This window comes from Hemicordylus capensis, chromosome 1, assembly GCF_027244095.1.
Source record: "Hemicordylus capensis ecotype Gifberg chromosome 1, rHemCap1.1.pri, whole genome shotgun sequence".
In the NCBI taxonomy this organism is placed as follows: Eukaryota; Metazoa; Chordata; class Lepidosauria; order Squamata; family Cordylidae; genus Hemicordylus; species Hemicordylus capensis.
The window spans coordinates 228680576-228699089 of NC_069657.1; the positions used below are offsets into that span (position 1 = coordinate 228680576).

The 18514-nt window shown below is 43.1% G+C and overlaps 1 protein-coding gene across 12 annotated transcripts in view; it reads left to right on the forward strand.

Annotated features, from left to right (window-relative positions):
• The window catches only part of COL6A3 (collagen type VI alpha 3 chain), a 164254-nt gene that overhangs the window by 78129 nt on the left and 67611 nt on the right, over nucleotides 1–18514 (forward strand). For all 12 annotated transcript variants that reach the window (XM_053283097.1, XM_053283107.1, XM_053283096.1 and 9 more), the window contains 13 exons: nucleotides 3425–3771; nucleotides 4901–4979; nucleotides 6289–6446; nucleotides 8681–8773; nucleotides 9910–9963; nucleotides 11746–11817; nucleotides 12938–12964; nucleotides 13108–13152; nucleotides 13554–13607; nucleotides 14094–14156; nucleotides 15006–15071; nucleotides 15198–15251; nucleotides 16419–16454. In XM_053283097.1, coding sequence (XP_053139072.1) covers nucleotides 3425–3771; nucleotides 4901–4979; nucleotides 6289–6446; nucleotides 8681–8773; nucleotides 9910–9963; nucleotides 11746–11817; nucleotides 12938–12964; nucleotides 13108–13152; nucleotides 13554–13607; nucleotides 14094–14156; nucleotides 15006–15071; nucleotides 15198–15251; nucleotides 16419–16454 — 1148 coding nt within the window. The remainder of the gene's footprint in view (nucleotides 1–3424; nucleotides 3772–4900; nucleotides 4980–6288; nucleotides 6447–8680; nucleotides 8774–9909; nucleotides 9964–11745; nucleotides 11818–12937; nucleotides 12965–13107; nucleotides 13153–13553; nucleotides 13608–14093; nucleotides 14157–15005; nucleotides 15072–15197; nucleotides 15252–16418; nucleotides 16455–18514) is intronic.

The window sequence follows — 18514 nt, forward strand, 5'->3', positions numbered from 1 at the left end:
ACAGCTCAGACCCCATCAGTGTATATGTGAAGTTGAATTTTTTTGCCCCAATATGCATCACTTTGTACTTGCTTACACTGAACCATATTCACTATTTTGTTGCCCACTCACCCAGTTTGGAGAGATCCTTTTGGAGTGCTTTACCATCTGTTTTGGTTTTTACTACCCTCAATAGTTTAGTGTCATCTGCAAATTTGGCTGCTGCTTACGCCAGATCATTTATGAATAAATTAAAGACCACTAGTCCCAGTACAGAACCCTGGGGGACCCCACTTTTTACTTTCCTCCATTGAGGAAACTGTTCATTTCTTCCTACCCTCTGTTTCCTGCCCTTTAACCAGTTACCAATCCGCAATTGAACCTGTACCCTTATGCGATGACATGCTAAGTTTCCCCAAGAGCCTTTAGTGGGGAACTTTGTCAGAAGCTTTCTGGAAGTCCAAGTATACTATGTAACCTCTGCTTTGTTTTAACAAAAGCATTACATTTTAACCATAATGAAAATACCGTACTAATGAACTCCTATATTCCCTTGACAACATATGTTGCTTATTAAACACATGTTTTTGTCACAAGAATATGGGAGTCCATTACTACTGCCCATTCATTATGGTCTCTGAGGTGGGTCTGACTGGGTAAGATTTGTTCTGAGCCAAATCTGTGAAAGGTTTAAGGCCCCATCTCCAATCATTCTAAAGACATTTGAGCCTGAGGAGAACTAAGGATCCAGGTAGTTCAGAAGGGGGGGAAAAACATTTGACATGGAAGAATATGTGCCTCTCCACGGTCTGTGTTGGTGAAGGAGACAGCATGAAACATAATCACTCTCAAAAGATTGTAACAAGTGTTCAGGTATAGGGTTGAACAGTTCCTCTGAAATGGGATGCAGAAACCATTAAATATGATTAAGGCATGGATTACTGTAGCTAGATCTGCCTTCTCAAGAAAGGGATGCTGTGCAAATGCACCCCTGGCAATCACTTCCACTTGTGTATCCAAAACCAGAGTCTAGTCGAGCAGTACTCTCAAGGTGCACACCTGTTCTTTCAAGGGGCTGACAACCCCATCCAGAGCTGGTTGGATTACCAAATCCCGACTGGCTCTCCTACTGACCAACAGCGCTTTCATCTTATCTGATTTCAATCTCAGTTTATTAGCCCACATCCAACCCATCATTGCCTCCAGCCCCCAGTTCAGGACATCCACTACCCCCCAAGGATCAGATAACAAGGAGAGACAGAGCTGAGTGTCATCTGCATACAGATGACACTTCATTCCAAATCTATGGATTACCTTTCCCAGTGGTTTCATGTAGATGTTAAACAGTGTGGGGAACAAAACAAAACCTCGCAGGATCTCACAGGCCAGTGACCAAGGGGTCAAGAAGTAGTCCCCCCAACACCACCTTATGGACAACAAAACAAAACAAAATACAGTGGTCTTATCTAGGCCTCCATAAAATTCAGTGGTGTTTTGACCTCCCTTAAAGAGACATAAATAATTACCTCCAACCCACTATCTGTTTCGTCCCTGACACATTTTATTAGCCATGAAGGGCAAGGGTCTAGAGCACATTAAACACTTAAAATCCAGTGATTGCCTGTCTGGGCAGTGAACCCACAGTGTCATTGTGAAAGTCCCTCATAGTCTGTAGAGCTTAAGTACTATACATGTACTTCTCTTCAACTTCCCCAAGTGGCCATCAATAATCCCCAAAAGGGCAACCCCCCCACAATTTGGCTTACCACATAGGATTTTTAATGCTATTGTTGTGCCCCAAATACCCCCCAAAATCATATGGACTCAAGGACACACTGTACAACTAGATGTTCTTTTCTTTAACTGCACCCTCCCCCTGCAAAAGATACACATGACTACCACCAATTAGAGGTGTGCATGGAAGCGGCTGGTCTGGTTCAAGACTGGACTCAAACTGGACTGGGCCAGTTCGGTCTGGCACCCACTCGAACCCCACCCGGTCCAGTCCGGGGTTTTAAAATAAAAGCGATCCAGGTGGATCTGGTAAATTACAGGCCAGTTAGCTTAACTTCTGTGCCAGATAAAATGTTCTTAAGGACAAAATTGTTAAACATATAGAAGAACAGGTCTTGCTGAAGGTCCAGCATGGCTTCTGCAAGAGCAATTCTTTTCTTACTAACCTTTTGAATGGCAAATGCGGTTCAGTGTAAGCAGTGTAAGCAAGTATAAAGTGATGCATATTGGGGCAAAAATCCCCAACTTTGCATATACACTGATGTGATCTTAAAAATGCTAATATTATAATACCCTTATATAAATCTATGGTGCGGCCACATTTGGAAAACTGCATACAGTTCTGGTCACCGACATTGTAGAAGTGGAGAAAGTACAGAAGAGGGCAACCAAGATGATCAGTGGCCATTTTTTAGACTGTGAGCCCTTTGGGGACAGGAGGCCATCTTATTTATGTATTATTTACTTTTCTATGAAAACCGCTTTGAGAACTTTGGTTGAAGAGTGATATATAAATATTTGTAGTAGTAGCAGCAGGAGGAGGAGGGGCCTGAAGCACCTTCCTTATGAGGCACGTCTACAGCATCTGGGGCTCTTTAGTTTGGAGAAGAGGCGACTAAGGGAAGACATGGTAGAGGTGTGGAAAATTATGCATGTTTTATACAGAGTAGAGAGAGTGGACAGAGGGAAATTTTTCTCCCTCTCTCACAACACTAGAACCAGGGATCATCCCATGAAACTGAAGGCCAGGAAATTTAGGACAAACCAAAGGGAAGTAGTTTTCACGTAGCATGTAATTAATCTATGGAATTCTCTGCCATGGGATTTGGTGATGGCCACCAGCTTGGATGGCTTTAAAAGAGGCTTAGACAAATTCATGGGGGACAGGTCTATCAATGGCTAAGTCTGGTGGCTATAGGCCATCTCCCGCCTCAAAAGCAAGATGGCTTTAAATAGCAGTTGCGGGGGAGCAACAGCAGGAGAGAGGGCATGCACATACCTCTTGCCTGTGGGCTTCCCAGAGGGATCTGGTGGACCACTGTGTGAAACAGGATGTTGGACTAGATAGGCCTTGGGCCTGCTCCAGCAGGGCAGTTCTTATGTTCAAGGAGACATTGATTGAGACAGAAATTAAGTGGTGGCTCAGGTTGAAGAGAATGGAGGAGACAAAAAGGTCAGAAGCTGTGAGCAAGCATGTCTTTAGTGCAAAATTGTCTGCTATCTTTTATCCATGTACGAGCAGCTACTAAACCTATTCACTGCTTCTTAACAGTAATACACAGAGAATACCAGACCTAGGATAATAGTTCATAAGTAATTGTAATATAAATCCTGTTCTAGTGAAATTCTGTATGCCTTTCTGTAGCGACTGTGCCATTCCCGCCCCTTTCCTTCTCTGTGTACAATGCAGTTGTTCTTTTGTTCACCGTAGATTGCAATCTGGATGTTATACTTGGATTTGATGTCTCAGATGTTAGACCGGGGCAAAATATATTTGATATTCAGAAAGCACTGAAGATGAAGATGGACGACATTCTGAACAGAATTACTCAGATGCCATCAATTAGCTGCACACATGACCGGAAGCCTGTTATACGAGTGGCTCTTCTGGCACAGACGCCCTCTGGAGTGGTGGAAGCCTTTGACTTTGCTGAGTACCAGCCAGAGTTGTTTGAAAAGTTTGAAGCCTTACAGAGTCGCGGTCCATTTGTCCTAACTGCAGAGACTCTGAGATCTTATCAGAATAAATTCAAAACAGCTCCTGCTGGAAGTGTGAAGGTAAGTTTGGATACCATTTGCATTGGCGGGGAGAACCCACAGATGGATTCCGGGCTGCTATCAAATAGAAAAGTGGAAGTTGTAGAACTTCTTCAGTTAATAGTCAGAATAATCTAGGAGACTGGATGTCTTTAATACTGTAAGTGCTCAACATGTTTTGATTAAGGTTCTTGAAGTGTCCCATTAAATTATTGCTTCCTTGAAGCCATTTCCATTAATTTCTGCAAGCAAGTTCACAAAAAGGAAACCCATATTAGAAGTTCTTGATCTTAATTCCATGCTGCATCCAGATATTTTCCTGCCAGTACCAAGCAATTGACTGCTGTTTCAATGAATATATGTTAAGTCTGTCATTGCTTACAGCTCTTTCTCACTGCTCTGTCTAGTACTTGCTGGCAGCTATATAACTATATAGATATATAGACCTAACCTGCCTTGCATTTGGAGATCTTAAACATCAGTGGGTGGTTGTAGTTCTCTTCTCTGAACTAATGCAGTAGAGCACATAAACTGTGCCTTAGAGGTAATTGTCTGCATGAAGTCACTGATATAATTTTGGTGGTGATGGCTACGTTGCACAGGTTTCTGATCTGCAGCTTTTGCTTCAAACTTCTTGGGTCCAAATGAGTAAATCTGGGATTTGCAGCCATACGCTACAAATACCTTTTGTGACCCTGCTTTTATTACACTTACATGGTTTATTGTGTCTTCAGGGTTTCTTTAGTTCTCCCTCCTTCCATGCCCCATAAGCCACCGTACTACTCAAGGCTTAGTCTACCCTCAACCTTCCCCTACCTTCCCTAGACTTTTGCAGATAGTGGACTTCCTTACCTTTAATCTGGTAAATACCTGCACAAATGCCATGCCTATTCTAAATGGCTGGAGAAATTATTTGTCTGCTTATTGATCCCTGCTTCTACATCCTCCTGTTCTCTTCCTACTGAAAAAAGCAGTGGAGGACAGTTGACATCAGATGCCCTTCTGACAGGAAAGATCCAAGATGGGCCCTTTGACAGGATCCTGGACCATTCCCTGAGTGCCATCTCAAGGACTAATCAGCATTTCAGTGACATGTTTCATCTAATTGTGTTTCACAATTTATGACTGATTTAAAGTTTTTCTTCCCCAGGTGGTCATACACTTAACTGATGGCCCTGATGGCACCAGGAGACAGCTAGAAGCAGCATCTGAAGATCTAAAGAAAGATGGTAATATATTATAATTATATATCAAATTGACTTATTTGCTCACTTCTAAGGCCACATGCACAAGATCACACTCCTTTATTTCAGATTAAATAATCCACAGTAATCACAATCTGGCGGTTCTGTGCTCATAACCATGAATGCAATGCCAGTCTTTAAAAGTCAAACTGACACCTCCTCCTACACACTATGGTCATGATATTCAGAAGTGGAGCTTGAAGGTAGGGAAATGCCCACACACATACACATCTATTCACAGAGCTTGGTGTAAGGCCAGCCTTGATGAGACCAGTCAACACATGAACATTCACTGAAGTAGTATAACAAATTCTTTTCTTCTGGCCTGGCCAACATCCTGATACTGTGCCTGTGCAAACAACAATAATAATTTCTTAAAAAACATTTTCACAGTGCTAAAGACCCTGCTTCTGAACTGTGGATGCTCATTTGAGGGGAGGGGTGTGGATTTTGTTGACCGCCCCCCTCCCCTTGATGACTGCATGACTCAGAGATCTGCTCCCAACTCTCAAAGAGCATTTCCAAGGAGGGGAGGGTTCTAATGAACACTGCCCCACTCCGCTTGAACATCTGCATGTTAGGAGCAGGGCTACTAACACTGCCTGCATGCATTTTTTGCTTGCACATGTGCAGCATTAGGATGCCATCCACTGCTCTTTAAACACCATGATGATGTGTACAAAGGGATATATAAGGAGGGCAATTGCTCCTTTGTCATTGTGAGGGCCTTTCCAGACAATTTAAAAAAGCCCAACCTCTGGATTTTCTCTCCATGTGAGCAAGCTCCAATTTGTGCAAGTAGCAAAATACTCTGTATTTTGAATGGAACACGAAACTTCATGTCCTTGTTACATGGGGAGTGGTGGCCTTGCTGGTTTTCCCCCGTTTTCAGTGTTTAATGGGTTCTATGAACACTTCTGTGCTTGAGTGGCTCAGCAGAGAGCAGTCAGCCTGATGATGATGATGGTGATACAGCAGGGAAATATACCCCCACATTTGATGTTATGAATGTCAGGAATTACTGAGATTGCAGCAGTAATTCCATGAAGATTTTCTGCCTTCTTGTAGAATAAGCTTTGGGATTATAGGGTCTGGTACCAATAAAAAAGAAACATTGACTGTCATCATCAGTTTATTGATGGCACTGTATTTTCACATGATCTCACCCAAAGGCTTCATACACAAGTTGCCCTGGATAAAGAGCAAGGTGGAACTTTGCAGGACTAGACAAGAAGGCCATGTGTAGGGCTTGTGAACAATCTCAAACTGATGTCTTTTGCTTCCCATTCTCTAGGTGTCCATGCTTTCATGCTTGTTGGGTTGGAACAAGTAGGAAAAGATCTGAAGGATATTGAGGATTTGAAGTGGCTGGAATTTGGGCGTGGCTTCACTTACAATCGGCCTCTCCGAGTGAATCTGCTGGATTTAGATTTTGAAATAGCAGAGCAACTGGTAAATAACTTGGTTCTGTAATCTGTCTGGCTAGTTTCAGTTGTACATTTGTATGGAATCTTCTACTTTTACACCTATTCAACAGCTCTTGTTCCATCTAAAAAAATTCAGCCTGCTTTTTAAATAGCATCTGATTGCAGTACATGTCATTAATTGTCTAATTCCAAGAGGTGTTTCAGGCCAACCATGTGAGCTTTTTGCTAGAAAAATAAAATTAATTTTCTGTGAGTCAGTTGTCTAGTGGCGGGGGGGGGGGAAGACCCAATATCATGAAACCTGCTGACCATATGAAAGAAAGGAGGCCTTGAACAGTGAGCTGTGTAGTTCGTCTAGGGGTGTGGGAAGGTTAGTGATGGCCCTGAGGCAGGATGTAAGGATGGGTAACCCTCTTTGCCACTGCTCACTGGAGAGAAGGAAGCACTGGAGAGAAGGAAGCATCCAGCCAGCAGAGCACTTCATTTGCCAGTTGGGAGACAGTGATGGGAGGTATGTTCATGCCCCGTTGCCAACCTGGCACAAATCATCAGAAGCATGTTGACATGTCATTCTGGAGGTGTGGCCAGCAATGGGGCACAGACGCTCTCTCCCAGCTGGCAGAGTACTCGGTTTGCCAGATGGGTGTTTCTTGTGTCTCCCTCAAGGGAGAGAAAGGAAGGAAGCACCATCCAACAAATGAAGTTCTCTGTCGGCTGGGAGGGAGCATGTGCTGGCCATGCTTCCTGATACGAGATGTTGATGTGCTTCTGGCATGTTACACTGTGGCAACAGGGCATGGACACATTGCCCATCACTCTTTCCTAGCCAGCAAGCACTTTGCTCAAGTGTTCGCTGGCTGAGAGAGGCCAAGGACTGGTGAGTCTGGGAGCTGGGAGATATTTGTATGCTCCGTGGTAGGCATGCGCCTGAGTTCAGCTTTCTGGTATAAAAGCTCCTTTGAACTACATCCAATTGCAATACCCAGAGACACAAATGTCAGCCTGAGAGCTGCACGGAGAGTCCATGTTGGCCCTTGAAATCCTGCCCTTTGCTGTGTTGCATGTTATTACTGTCATTGCTGGATCAAGGGAGGAGCCAAGATGTGCCACATCAATACCCAGGATTCACCAAGGAATTTTCTTTGCTTTCCAAACTTAGCTTGAAAATTATTACAGCTCCAATCTGTAGCAATTGTTCCTGAACCTGATAAGAATCAAGGCTGAAGGTCATCCTAAAACATCACCCACAGAATGGGGGAAGCAGTGATTTTTGCCATTTTCCCCTTCCTTCTGCACATCTCCAAAATATGTCCCTCAGGGCTGTGGGACCCTCAAGGCAATATTTTATTGAGGCTGCAGAAGGAAGAGAGGATCATCAGAAATCATTCCTCCTCTGTTACATATGTAAAACATTATTCAGCACATGCAACATTAGTTTGGATGTCAGCCAGCACTTATATAGTGCTTTAAAGTGATTGAAGTGCTTTGTAATTCTTATAACACCCCTGTAAGGCAGGTCATCATTGCAGATGTGGTGGAGGGGTGGGGACTGATGCCAAGAGAATAACCTGGCAGCAGCCACCTAGTGAATTCATGGCAGAGGTAACTGATCCAGTCTTTTATCCAGGATTTTACACCAGCTCACTCCTGGTTTTTGCTGGGATAGTGGCACTGTTGCAAAGGCTGCTTGTTCCATAATTAACTGGACTGCAATATGTATATGAGGTATGGTGTTACTCATTTTGGGAGCTTGTTTGCTTTCTTTTTGTTTTGTTTTTTTGACTTTCTCCCACATTATGCATTCAAGGTTAATTTGTAAGAATTAATCTTGGAAAATCCTTCAACTTATTCTAGCACAGTTGCTTTCTAGAAAATATTTTCACAGATGTACTAGTTGTTTTCTGAGTTGTAGTTCAACAGATTATTGCTTTCCCCCATTTAGAAAGCTCTCTGGAGCACTTTGTAGCTTCCCTTGTTTTTGTTGTTTTTGCTATTCCAAAATGTGTTGATTTTATTAACATTGTTCTCTAAATTGATAAAAAAAATTTAGATGTTCAAACATAAAAATGCCTACCTTTTATTTTCTTGGATTTACTTTCCATATTGGATAAGGGGTGAGGATTAAAATATGAAGCTTCAGTCTTTTAACAATTCTAACATATCCTCAGATATGGCTCTGAGGAACATTATAGCCTTATGTCTCATGTTTCTTATTATCTGCTTTCTAATTTACTAATGGCTTTTGTTTTCCCCCCGCAGGACAATATTGCAGAAAGGGAATGCTGTGGGGTTCCATGCAAATGTTCTGGGCAGCGGGGAGATCGAGGGCTGCCAGGTTTAATTGGACCAAAGGTGAGGAGTTTTAGTCTCCTTGAAATCCAGCATCCGGTTTTCTGACTTTTAGCCAGGATCCAAAGAACCTCACAGTTATTTCTGCACACTGAAGGAGTTTCTTGATCATCTTCCACACAGCAAACCACTTTTTTTTTTAATGGGGGATTGCTCAAAAGTTGTGATGTAACATTGGTGGGACGGGTCATCTACTCAAATAGGGATGAAAAGTCAAACATTCCATGATGCCTGCCCTTAAACACATCTGATATAGCAGTTATTTGGATCTCTCTGTATTGTACCCCTCTAATGGTATCTGGAAAGAAGTTCAGTCTTTACATTTGAACTTTTGGATGAATTTTAAGATCATTATGGATTTTGTTAAAGGGATGAGAATGTAACTTTTATGAAACAGCTCAGATAATGGTACTGAAATTTGGCTTCCAGCAATTACAAGTTGAATTTAAATCATTCATGTTTCCAGTTTGGGACAATTTGCCAAATTTTCAATTGGTGTGAAATTTTGTTTCAGTTCTGTTATCTAAGCTTAATCATAGGTGTAGGTAGGCATGGCTCCCATCTTCAGTCAGAAACTGCTGGTGCTGTGGGCATCATTCCTACTAGTGTCATATTTGTCCAGGATCTGAGTTGGCAGTGTTTGATGATGGAGTCATAACAAATTGAATGCTGATATGCAGGGACTTCTGCCACTTGGGTCAAATTCTGTATATCCCTTTCAGTCATAACTGAAGTGTTATAATTTAGCAGTGTTTGTATTTGAAATACAGAGAGAGATCTCCAAGTGAGTGTCATCTGCTCCTAATTACTAGCTGGTTGCAATTCTTCAAAATATAAAAGGAAGGGAAGATATCATTGCTATACATAAAGGACCAGAAAGCTTAGATATGCAAAACCTAGATGTGCTGAGGTTATGCTCAGATTGCTTGTTAACCATTTATAGAAGTGATAAATAAATAGATCATTCTGCAGACATTTCTCTTTGTAAAAATTAAAAGCATATTGTGACTGGAGACCAATATTGAGGCTTCAGGATATTCAAAGTCTCATGCATATACAAACCATGTCTTCTTCTTCTTCTTCTTCTTCTTCTTCTTCTTCTTCTTCTTCTTCTTCTTCTTCTTCTTCTTCTTCTTCAGGGAGTTTCAGGGGAAAATGGCTACACAGGCTATCCAGGAGATGAAGGTGGACCGGTGAGTGAACTTTTTCAGGTCTTTCTTCCTTTATTCTTACATATGCAGGAAGTGCAAAAGGAAGGTTTTAGCTTTAGACGTCTAAAGCGCTGACCTCTGCCTGCTCTGATGCAGCTGGAAGGAAGTGGGAGGAGGGGTTTTCAAAGTACTTCAGGAACATGGTAGATACTGGTTGACCCAATTCCAGACTTACAACGAATCCTTCTTCAAACTGTGACAGAGTACTAACACTACCATTGCTCTGGCCTGTGAGCTTTACCTCATCACATTTATGTACCAGTACAAGTTATCCATGCTGCTAGACCAGGGGTTCTCAAACCTGGGTCCCCAGATGTTGGATTACAACTCCCATCACCCACAACTATGGTCAAGGCTATTGTGGCAGGGGATGATGGGAGTTGTAATCCAACAACATCCAAAGATCCAGGTTTGAGAACCCCTGTGTGAGTCAGATCTTATGAATCTGTTCTAAGATAATTTTGAAGTTGGAAACAGAAGCCTCCTACCTCAGTAGTTAACATCATGGGTGCAGGCCAATGGGATCTGGGTTTTTTGAAAAAAATATGCCATGTTATATTATATGAAGGGACAGATCTTTCTCGTAGTTGTCATATATGATGGAAATTGTGAGTCCTGACAGACAGGTCTCATTAGAGCCATTTGGTAGAACAAGAGACTGTAGTAATCACATACAAGATGGAAGTTCAGATTAAATGTGTCAAAAGTGATCTTAGTGAAGTTATCGTCTGAGGATAATTTCATAGCACTGTATATGTTGCCTTTCTTGGTCATAGGCTGAGAAGATGTTTAATTTACAAAAAAGATGACCGGTGGCAGGAGGGGCATGATTGAGGCTTGTAAAACTATGTATGGTGTGGGGAGAGAGAGAGAGAGAGAGAGAATTTTTCTTCTTTTCTTACAACACTAGAATTGGGGTAATTGCATGGTATGGATAGTCAGGAGATTTGAGGCAGATAAAAGGAAGTGTTCCTTCACACCTTGCCTAGAATTCACTGTAGAATTCATTGACACAAGATATGGTGATGGCCACTAGCTTAGAAGGCTGTAAAGGATAAGACAAGTTTATGGAGGACAAATCTTTCAGTGGCGGCTAGTTTTGATGGTTTCATGCTTCTTCCAAGCTCAGAGGCTGTATGCTCCTAAACTCCAGTTAACAGGGAGCAACAGCAGGTGAAGGGGATGCTTGAGGACATAATAACAGCCATGATGGATCAGACCAAGGGCTATCTTGTCTAGCATCCAGTTTCCCACAGTGGCCCATCCTGTATGCATAGGCCATATAAATACTGTGCTCCCCAAATGGTATGTAATTGAACTAGATCAGGCTGAGAAAATACCTTTGTGCCTGTGTCTCAAAACACCGTAAAGCTAGAACCCGCTCCCTACAACTGACATTGGCTGGTTGTTTTGAGAAACTGCCACTGTGCTGTGTAACCGGCCTGTCATGTATGCACACCCATTAGGTATCTCATCAGGCTGGAAGTTAAGTTTGGAGACAGTGAGGAGCATTGCCACAAGTATGTAGTGAAAAAATGTTTTTGAAGTGTTTGAAGGATCTGAATGGAATGATTAAATATACAAGTCTGCAGTATTCTAGCACATATAATATCTAAGCCAGTATCCTAGCTATGGAACTATAACTCTTCCCTTCCCTTCCTTTCATTTCTTCCTCTCCTTCATTCACCTGACATCATTCTGAAATCCATATGTGACAGAATAGATATGAATGCTAACTGTTTAATTCTCCCTTTCTTGTAACAGGGTGACCGTGGGCCACCGGGGATAAATGGAACTCGGGGATTCCAAGGCTGTCCTGGTGAAAGAGGAACTAAGGTATTTTTTAAAAATGCATACACAACTTGTACAGGATAAGGCCAGTTACACAGTTGTCAGTGAGCACCAGTTCAGCTTACATTAGTTGAAGCTCAAGTCTTGGCACTGTAACAGTAAACTAGTGGATAGTCATATCTTTAATTCGAGTCCTGTAGGAATAGGACTCCTTTGGTATGTAGGATAATGTAACAGTAGTTAAAGTTGGAATCCTAAACACACTGACTAGAAGTAAGCCTAATTGAGCACAGTGAGAAGGCACTGTAAGACTCCACTCAAATGACACTTTAGGCAGTTGTGTTAACCTGAGTGTGATTCTAATTCTCAAGAGGCTTCTTTTGAGGAGGTGGGTGGAGGAGGCCTCTGAGAGGAACTGGAAAGTGGGTGGTCAAAAGAGCAATTCAGAATGACCTATGAAATGAAGACCATTTATATAGGAATGGGTTTATCCTCTCAAGAGGGAATTAACACTTTGAACCACGGGATCTAGGGCAAGGCTGCTCAAGTTGGGCCCTCCTGCAGATGTTGCCCTACAATTTCCATAATCCCTGGCTATTGGCCATTGTGGCTGGGGATTATGGGAGTTGTAGTCAAAAAACAGCTGGGGGGTCAAAGTGGAACAGGCCTGATCTGGGGCAATTCTGATGCTGATCATTCAAGTTCACACTACCTGATTCCACACTCATTCCACACACATTCGATCCTGGATTTGAATTTTCATTTGCTTGATCATGTATTAAAAGAGTAGAATTCCTATATAGTCCCCCCATAATATTCTTTTCTGCAATATTATGATTGTTCAGATTTCATGTTTGTTCAGATTTCAGTGGCATTTACTCTGTGGTGTACTGAATGAGCCTATACAAATATTGTTTTTAAAAATTTGTCTAGTTTGCTCACTATGTCAGTGCCTTAATATTTTTTATCTGTTTTATCTGGGTACTATATGTCCAATCCAGCTATTGAAGACAGTGAAAAAACTGAGAATTTAGATTAGCCTTCCTATCTCTTTTGATCATGGTGATAATTTGGTTATCATTTTACTGATTCCATCCTTCTCTGTATGTAGGCTTCTGAGGAGTGAGGTTTTGCTTGTGTAATTGTTCTTCTCTCATCTCTCTAGGGAAACCGTGGATTTCCAGGGGAAAAGGTATTTAAACATTTAGAATTGTCAAAACAGAAATAATAGCACATATGCATGTTCACATGTGCCTATATTTTTCCATTGTCAGCTTTGTGTATACAGTACTTAATATTTTGTACTATAACAACTTAGTTTCTTTTCCTTTGTAGGGTGAGGTGGGAGAGACTGGCCTTAATGGAATAGATGGTGAAGAGGTATGTTTTCTGAGTTGTATCTTGTCTTTTAAAGGAAATATAGCTTTTCTTGTTAGAAGTCCTTTGTTTTATGTAAAAGTAAAGGTAAAGTTGTGCTCTCTCAAGTCGGTGTCAACTCTTAGCGACCACAGAGCCCTGTGGTTGTCTTTGGTAGAATACAGGAGGGGGTCACCATTGCCATCTCCCGTACAGTATGAGGTGATGCCTTTCAGCATCTGCCTTTATTGCTGCTGCCCAATAGAGGTGTTTCCCATAGTCTGGGAAACACACCAGTGGGGATTCAAACTGGCAACCTCTGGCTTGCTAGTCAAGTCATTTTCCCACTGCGCCATTAGGTGGCTTTTGTTTTATGTAATGAATTTCAATTAATTAAATTCCAATAATGTAATTGCTTTTGCCAGGGAGACAAAGGCCATCCAGGTTCTCCTGGGGAGAGGGGAAGCCCTGGCGGAAGGGTAAGTTTTATGATGTTGCGTGTTCCGTAAATCCCAAAACATAGTAGCACAAATGTGAACCTAGCCAGTGCCAGCATCCAGACAACAGAAGCTCATGGCCCAAGAACTGCAAGGGACTTCAATGGGTCCAGCATCACAAAACACACACACACACACACACACACACACACACACACACACACACACACACAGCTTACTATTACCTTGGGCTTAGTGGGGGTCTGCTTGTTTGGTGTTACAGAGGTTGTGTCTTAGATGCAAGACTGAAGCCTTCTGCCTTAAATGGGCTATATCCAAAATAGCAATGCCTTATCTAGAAATTCTTTGGTTGGTGTCTCCGTCCTTGGTAGAGAAGAGAGGCCACCTGGTGTCAGACCTCATGCATAAAACTTGAAGGCAAAAGTGACACAATGATTACAGAATGCCATGGTTATGTACAATGATTTTCTGCCGTTTGATTAGATATATTTCTATCTATCTTTATAGGGAGACAAAGGAGTCAAAGGAGACAGAGGAGATCGAGGTGACCGTGGACTGCGAGGAGAACCGGTAAATATGTCCAGGGATTACAAAAGAGCTGTGCTTCAGACTGTGGCAGTGTTCATGTGTTACAGTAGGACTTTGATAGAGTTATGCAGAGTGATCTTCTGTTATGCCAAGTGCTCCTGATAACACGCAGCAGAAACTGGGCTAAGGGAGCCCTGCCTGGTTTCTGCTGCGTGTGAGAATCGCCGGGAGCCTCAAGAGGGCGGTGGTGCGGAAGGCCCTCTTCAAGGAGCCTGCCGCTTCACTGAGGTTTGGCGCGTGAGCGTGCCCCAAACCTGGGCTTGGCGATCGTGTGTCTGCTCACGGCTGCAGCAGACATACTTGTCGGGGGAGGGGGCTGGGGCACCACACGGCAGCTCTTCCCTGCTCCCGGAGCACCCATGTGAGGCACAGGCAGCCCGTGGGAGAGCCACTGCTCATCTGGGCGGGTGATCTGCTCATCCAGAGGTTTCTCTGTGATGGTCTGCGGGGAGCTTAGCGCTTTCAGGCTTTCACTAATTGTGAGAAGAGCTTCCTTGTGTACTTCCCTTTTGACTCATTCTAGTCCTCCCTTCCTCTTTCTTTCATCCTTCTGTAATGCAACTGCTAGAAGTCTGAACAAGCCGCCATAACTTGTATGAGATATCTGCAAGTGAGTGCCTCTTTGCCCAGTTAGCATTTTATCCTCACAACATCCCTGTGAGGTAGGCTAGATGGAAAGGCAAAGAATGGCCCAAGATCACTCAGTGAGCACAGAGGCTAGGCCTCTTGGTCTAAGCCCAACATTCTGTTCTGTACATTACACTGAATGTTTTTGGCAGCAATTCTCATGAACTGCTCCATTTTACTTTTCACTGCTTCTGTGACTTGCAGGGTGCGCCAGGACGTGATAATACCACGAGAGGAAGCAGAGGCTCCAGAGGTGAAATTGGACCAACGGTAAACGATGTTTCATTAGCTATATAGTACAATAAAAGCTGATTTTTCAAGCAAAATACTTCAAAGCCCCATGTTGTCTGTTCATCTGGTTAGTAATCAACAATCTTTGTACTGTGTCTCTCCCAGGGAGAACCTGGAAGAGATGGATCATCGGGTGCCCCAGGAGCACCTGGAAGGAATGTAAGTATTGTTAATTGCCCATGTTTTTTCCCTTCTCTATTAACTGATGGCTCTAGTGTTAAGGACATTTTGTTTTTTACAAGGCCCCATTAAAAACATATCAAAAGTGTAGAAAGTAAAGATGTTGTAAATATTTTAATCACTGTATTTAAAGATGGCTTCTAAATGGAAACCTGCAGACATTCTTGTCAAAACTTAATAGCTGAAGAAACTGTGGACTATCACAGAAATAGTTGAGCTCATTCGCTTGTATGGATAAAGATGATCTTATAAGTTTAATAAGTTTATTAGAACCTGGAGTGAGTGAAGAAACATTATCTGATCTATTTCCACTCTATAAATGTAGTTGAGGCTCTTTTTGTGCCCAGAAATATGTCCATGAGGGCTGCACAAGTGCTCCTTTAATTTTTCTGCAGTCCTTCTCAGTGAGGGCTCATTATTTATGGATTCAGCAAAGCTGGGTTGAAATCCTCCACAATGTATGGCAAATGCCATGGACAGGCATACCTCAAAGGGAACCCACCAGATTTGTCTGACGCATGTGAAGATGATATTGGCCAGAGTGACATCTACGCCGCGACTTCAGACAAAGAAGTGGAGTCCACCTTTGCCAGATTTGAGGCTGGGGAAGGGCAATGGGGAGAGGTGATGTGGCAGGAGCTGGTTGCCTTGCCACTATGCCTGAGATTCATGGCATGATGAATCTCAGGGGGATGTAGACTCCATGGTTGGGAGGGGGAGGCATGTTCTATGCAATCGCAACATAGTTCAGTCATATGGGGGGGGAAGTGGGGGGAGTGGAGAGGAAGTAGCTGGGGAGGAGCTATGAAGTGGGCATCAGCTGGGAAGCAACATTTAAGGCTGGAGACAGCCTAGTAAGGGGGATTCCCCATAGCTGGGTGCCTGGAAGCTGAGCTGGAGAGGAGGAGAAGTGAAGCCAGGTGCTGTTGAAGTCCTTTCCCACTGTCTGACACCTGAGCAGCTGCCCTGGACCAAGAGTCCTGTGCTTCTGACAGAGTCCTGCTGTGATCTTTCATTTGCTTTCCACAAGGAAAGGACAGAATTAGCAGGCCTATTTTGTACAAATGAACCATGAAAGACCAGAACAACTATGGTTGCTAGAGAAACTCTGCCTGACCATTGTGATTATGCTTTCTTAATTTTCAGGGAGGAATTGGCAGAAGAGGACCCCCAGGAGTCAAAGTAAGTGTTCACTTTTTCTCTGCAAGTTGTAATGCTTTTTCACTTTTCTGGGAGATGTATATTAAACTAATGACCATAATGGGGTGTGTTGAAAAAATATCAGTTTGGGAGGATATAAATTGGAATTTTTGTTAAGTAAGTTTGCATTTAGGAGAATTTGTTGGAGAAAGATTTTCTCCAAGTTCTTTTCATCAGTAGTCACGGGCCAGTTTTTGTAAGGTAGTTTGTATGTCCATACTTACATAAATGCCATATGTAAGCCAAGCTCAGAAAATAATTTTAGGGGCTCATTAAAGTCCTCCTCTGTGGAGAGATAAACTTGACTGCCCCCCCCTTCTGTATTTTTGACTGGTGAACAAGAGTTGTGCCAGTTCCCTCCTTTCTTATTTAAAGTACTGTAGTGGAGTTCTGTGGCTTCATTGCACTAAATAGGGGCTAAGTGGGGACTTTTGAAGGGCTGCAACTTGAAAACCTTGGGGTGGGGGTGAGGCCAGAGAACAATCCTCACAGTGGACCCTCAACAGTCAGTGGCCCTCTGTGTGTGGGGGGGGGGTTGTTGTCCCCCCCCCCCAATTTCTAGGGTGCAATCTTTCAAAAGGAGCCCAGGAGCCCAGCACAGGGGAAAAACCTTTTCCTTTCACCCCATTTTCATAGGAACATAGGAAGCTGCCATATACTGAGTCAGACCATAGGTCCATCTAGCTCAGTATTGTCTTCACAGACTGGCAGTGGCTTCTCCAAGGTTGCAGCCAGGAATCTCTCTCAGCCCTATCCTGGAGATGCTGCCAGGGAGGGAACTTGGAAGCTTCTGCTCTTCCCGGAGTGGCTCCATCCCCTGAGGGGGATATCTTACAGTGCTCACACTTCTAGTCTCCCATTCATATGCAACCAGGGCAGACCCTGCTTAGCTAAGGGGACAAGTCATGCTTGCTACCACAAGACCAGCTCTCATAGTTCCTATTAAAGGGATTCACCCTGGAAATTCATGGGGAGGAAGGGCAACCCTCTCCAAGGACCCCGATGGGGGTTGTACTTACTCTGCTTCCCCTCATGAAGCCTTCTTTAAAAGGAATCCAGGAGCCCTTGCTTGGCTCAAAGAGTGCTTTTGCAGGACTGCACTCTGGAAAAGGGTAGTGGGGGGAAGGAAAGATAACCCCCTGGGGGGTGGTTAAGATATCATGACTGATTCAAAATCACCCAGTGAACTTCATAGTTGAGCAGGAATGTGAATCCAGGTCTTCCCTCCAAATTTGAAATTCATTTGTTACTTAGCTTGGGGAAGTGCTACAAAGGAAAGAAGCACAAGATACCTGGCATGCATGCATAACCTCTGTATAAATTACAATATTCAGCCCCTGTGTGGGGCACAGTATCCTTCCTTTGAGGGGGTTGTTGTTTTTTTGTAAGAATGTGTTCATGATAAAATGTGTGAGATTATTACTTGAGTATGATTTGAGAATCCAAATACAGGTACACATTTAAGAAAAGTGAAGTCTTTAATGCAAACACTGCGGAACATTTAACCCTTAAATACTGATAAAGGCTGAATTTTTAAAATAGGCCACATCCACTCAAGGAACAGATCAACATGTCCAGTTTTAGCTAAGTTAAATTACAGCACTACAGATTTTCAATGAATGGAGCCATCATAAGATAAGAGAATTCCTGCTAGATCAGATCAGTGGACCCAGTTACCGGTTTCAAGCAGTGGCCAAGCAGATGCTTCCCAGAAGCACCCAAACAGCAGGGCCTGGAGGGAACAACTCTGCCCCACTGTTTCCCCCCCAGCAACTGTTATTCAGTGTCAGGAGTGCCTTTGAAGACAGATGTTTCATGAATGTGGTGAGCCTTCTATAGATGTATACCCACCACATTTTGGGCACAGGTACAGCCCTCTCCTGTTGATTAAACCCAGATGAACACCATCTTCAGACATTACCAAAAAGATGCTGTAGACAAGTGCAGTGTCTAAAGCGAGACTGGAAGTCCTCCCCAGGTCCCGTCACTCATCCCATCACAGGCATTGTTCACAAATTCAGCAGCATTCATCTGAAGAGACA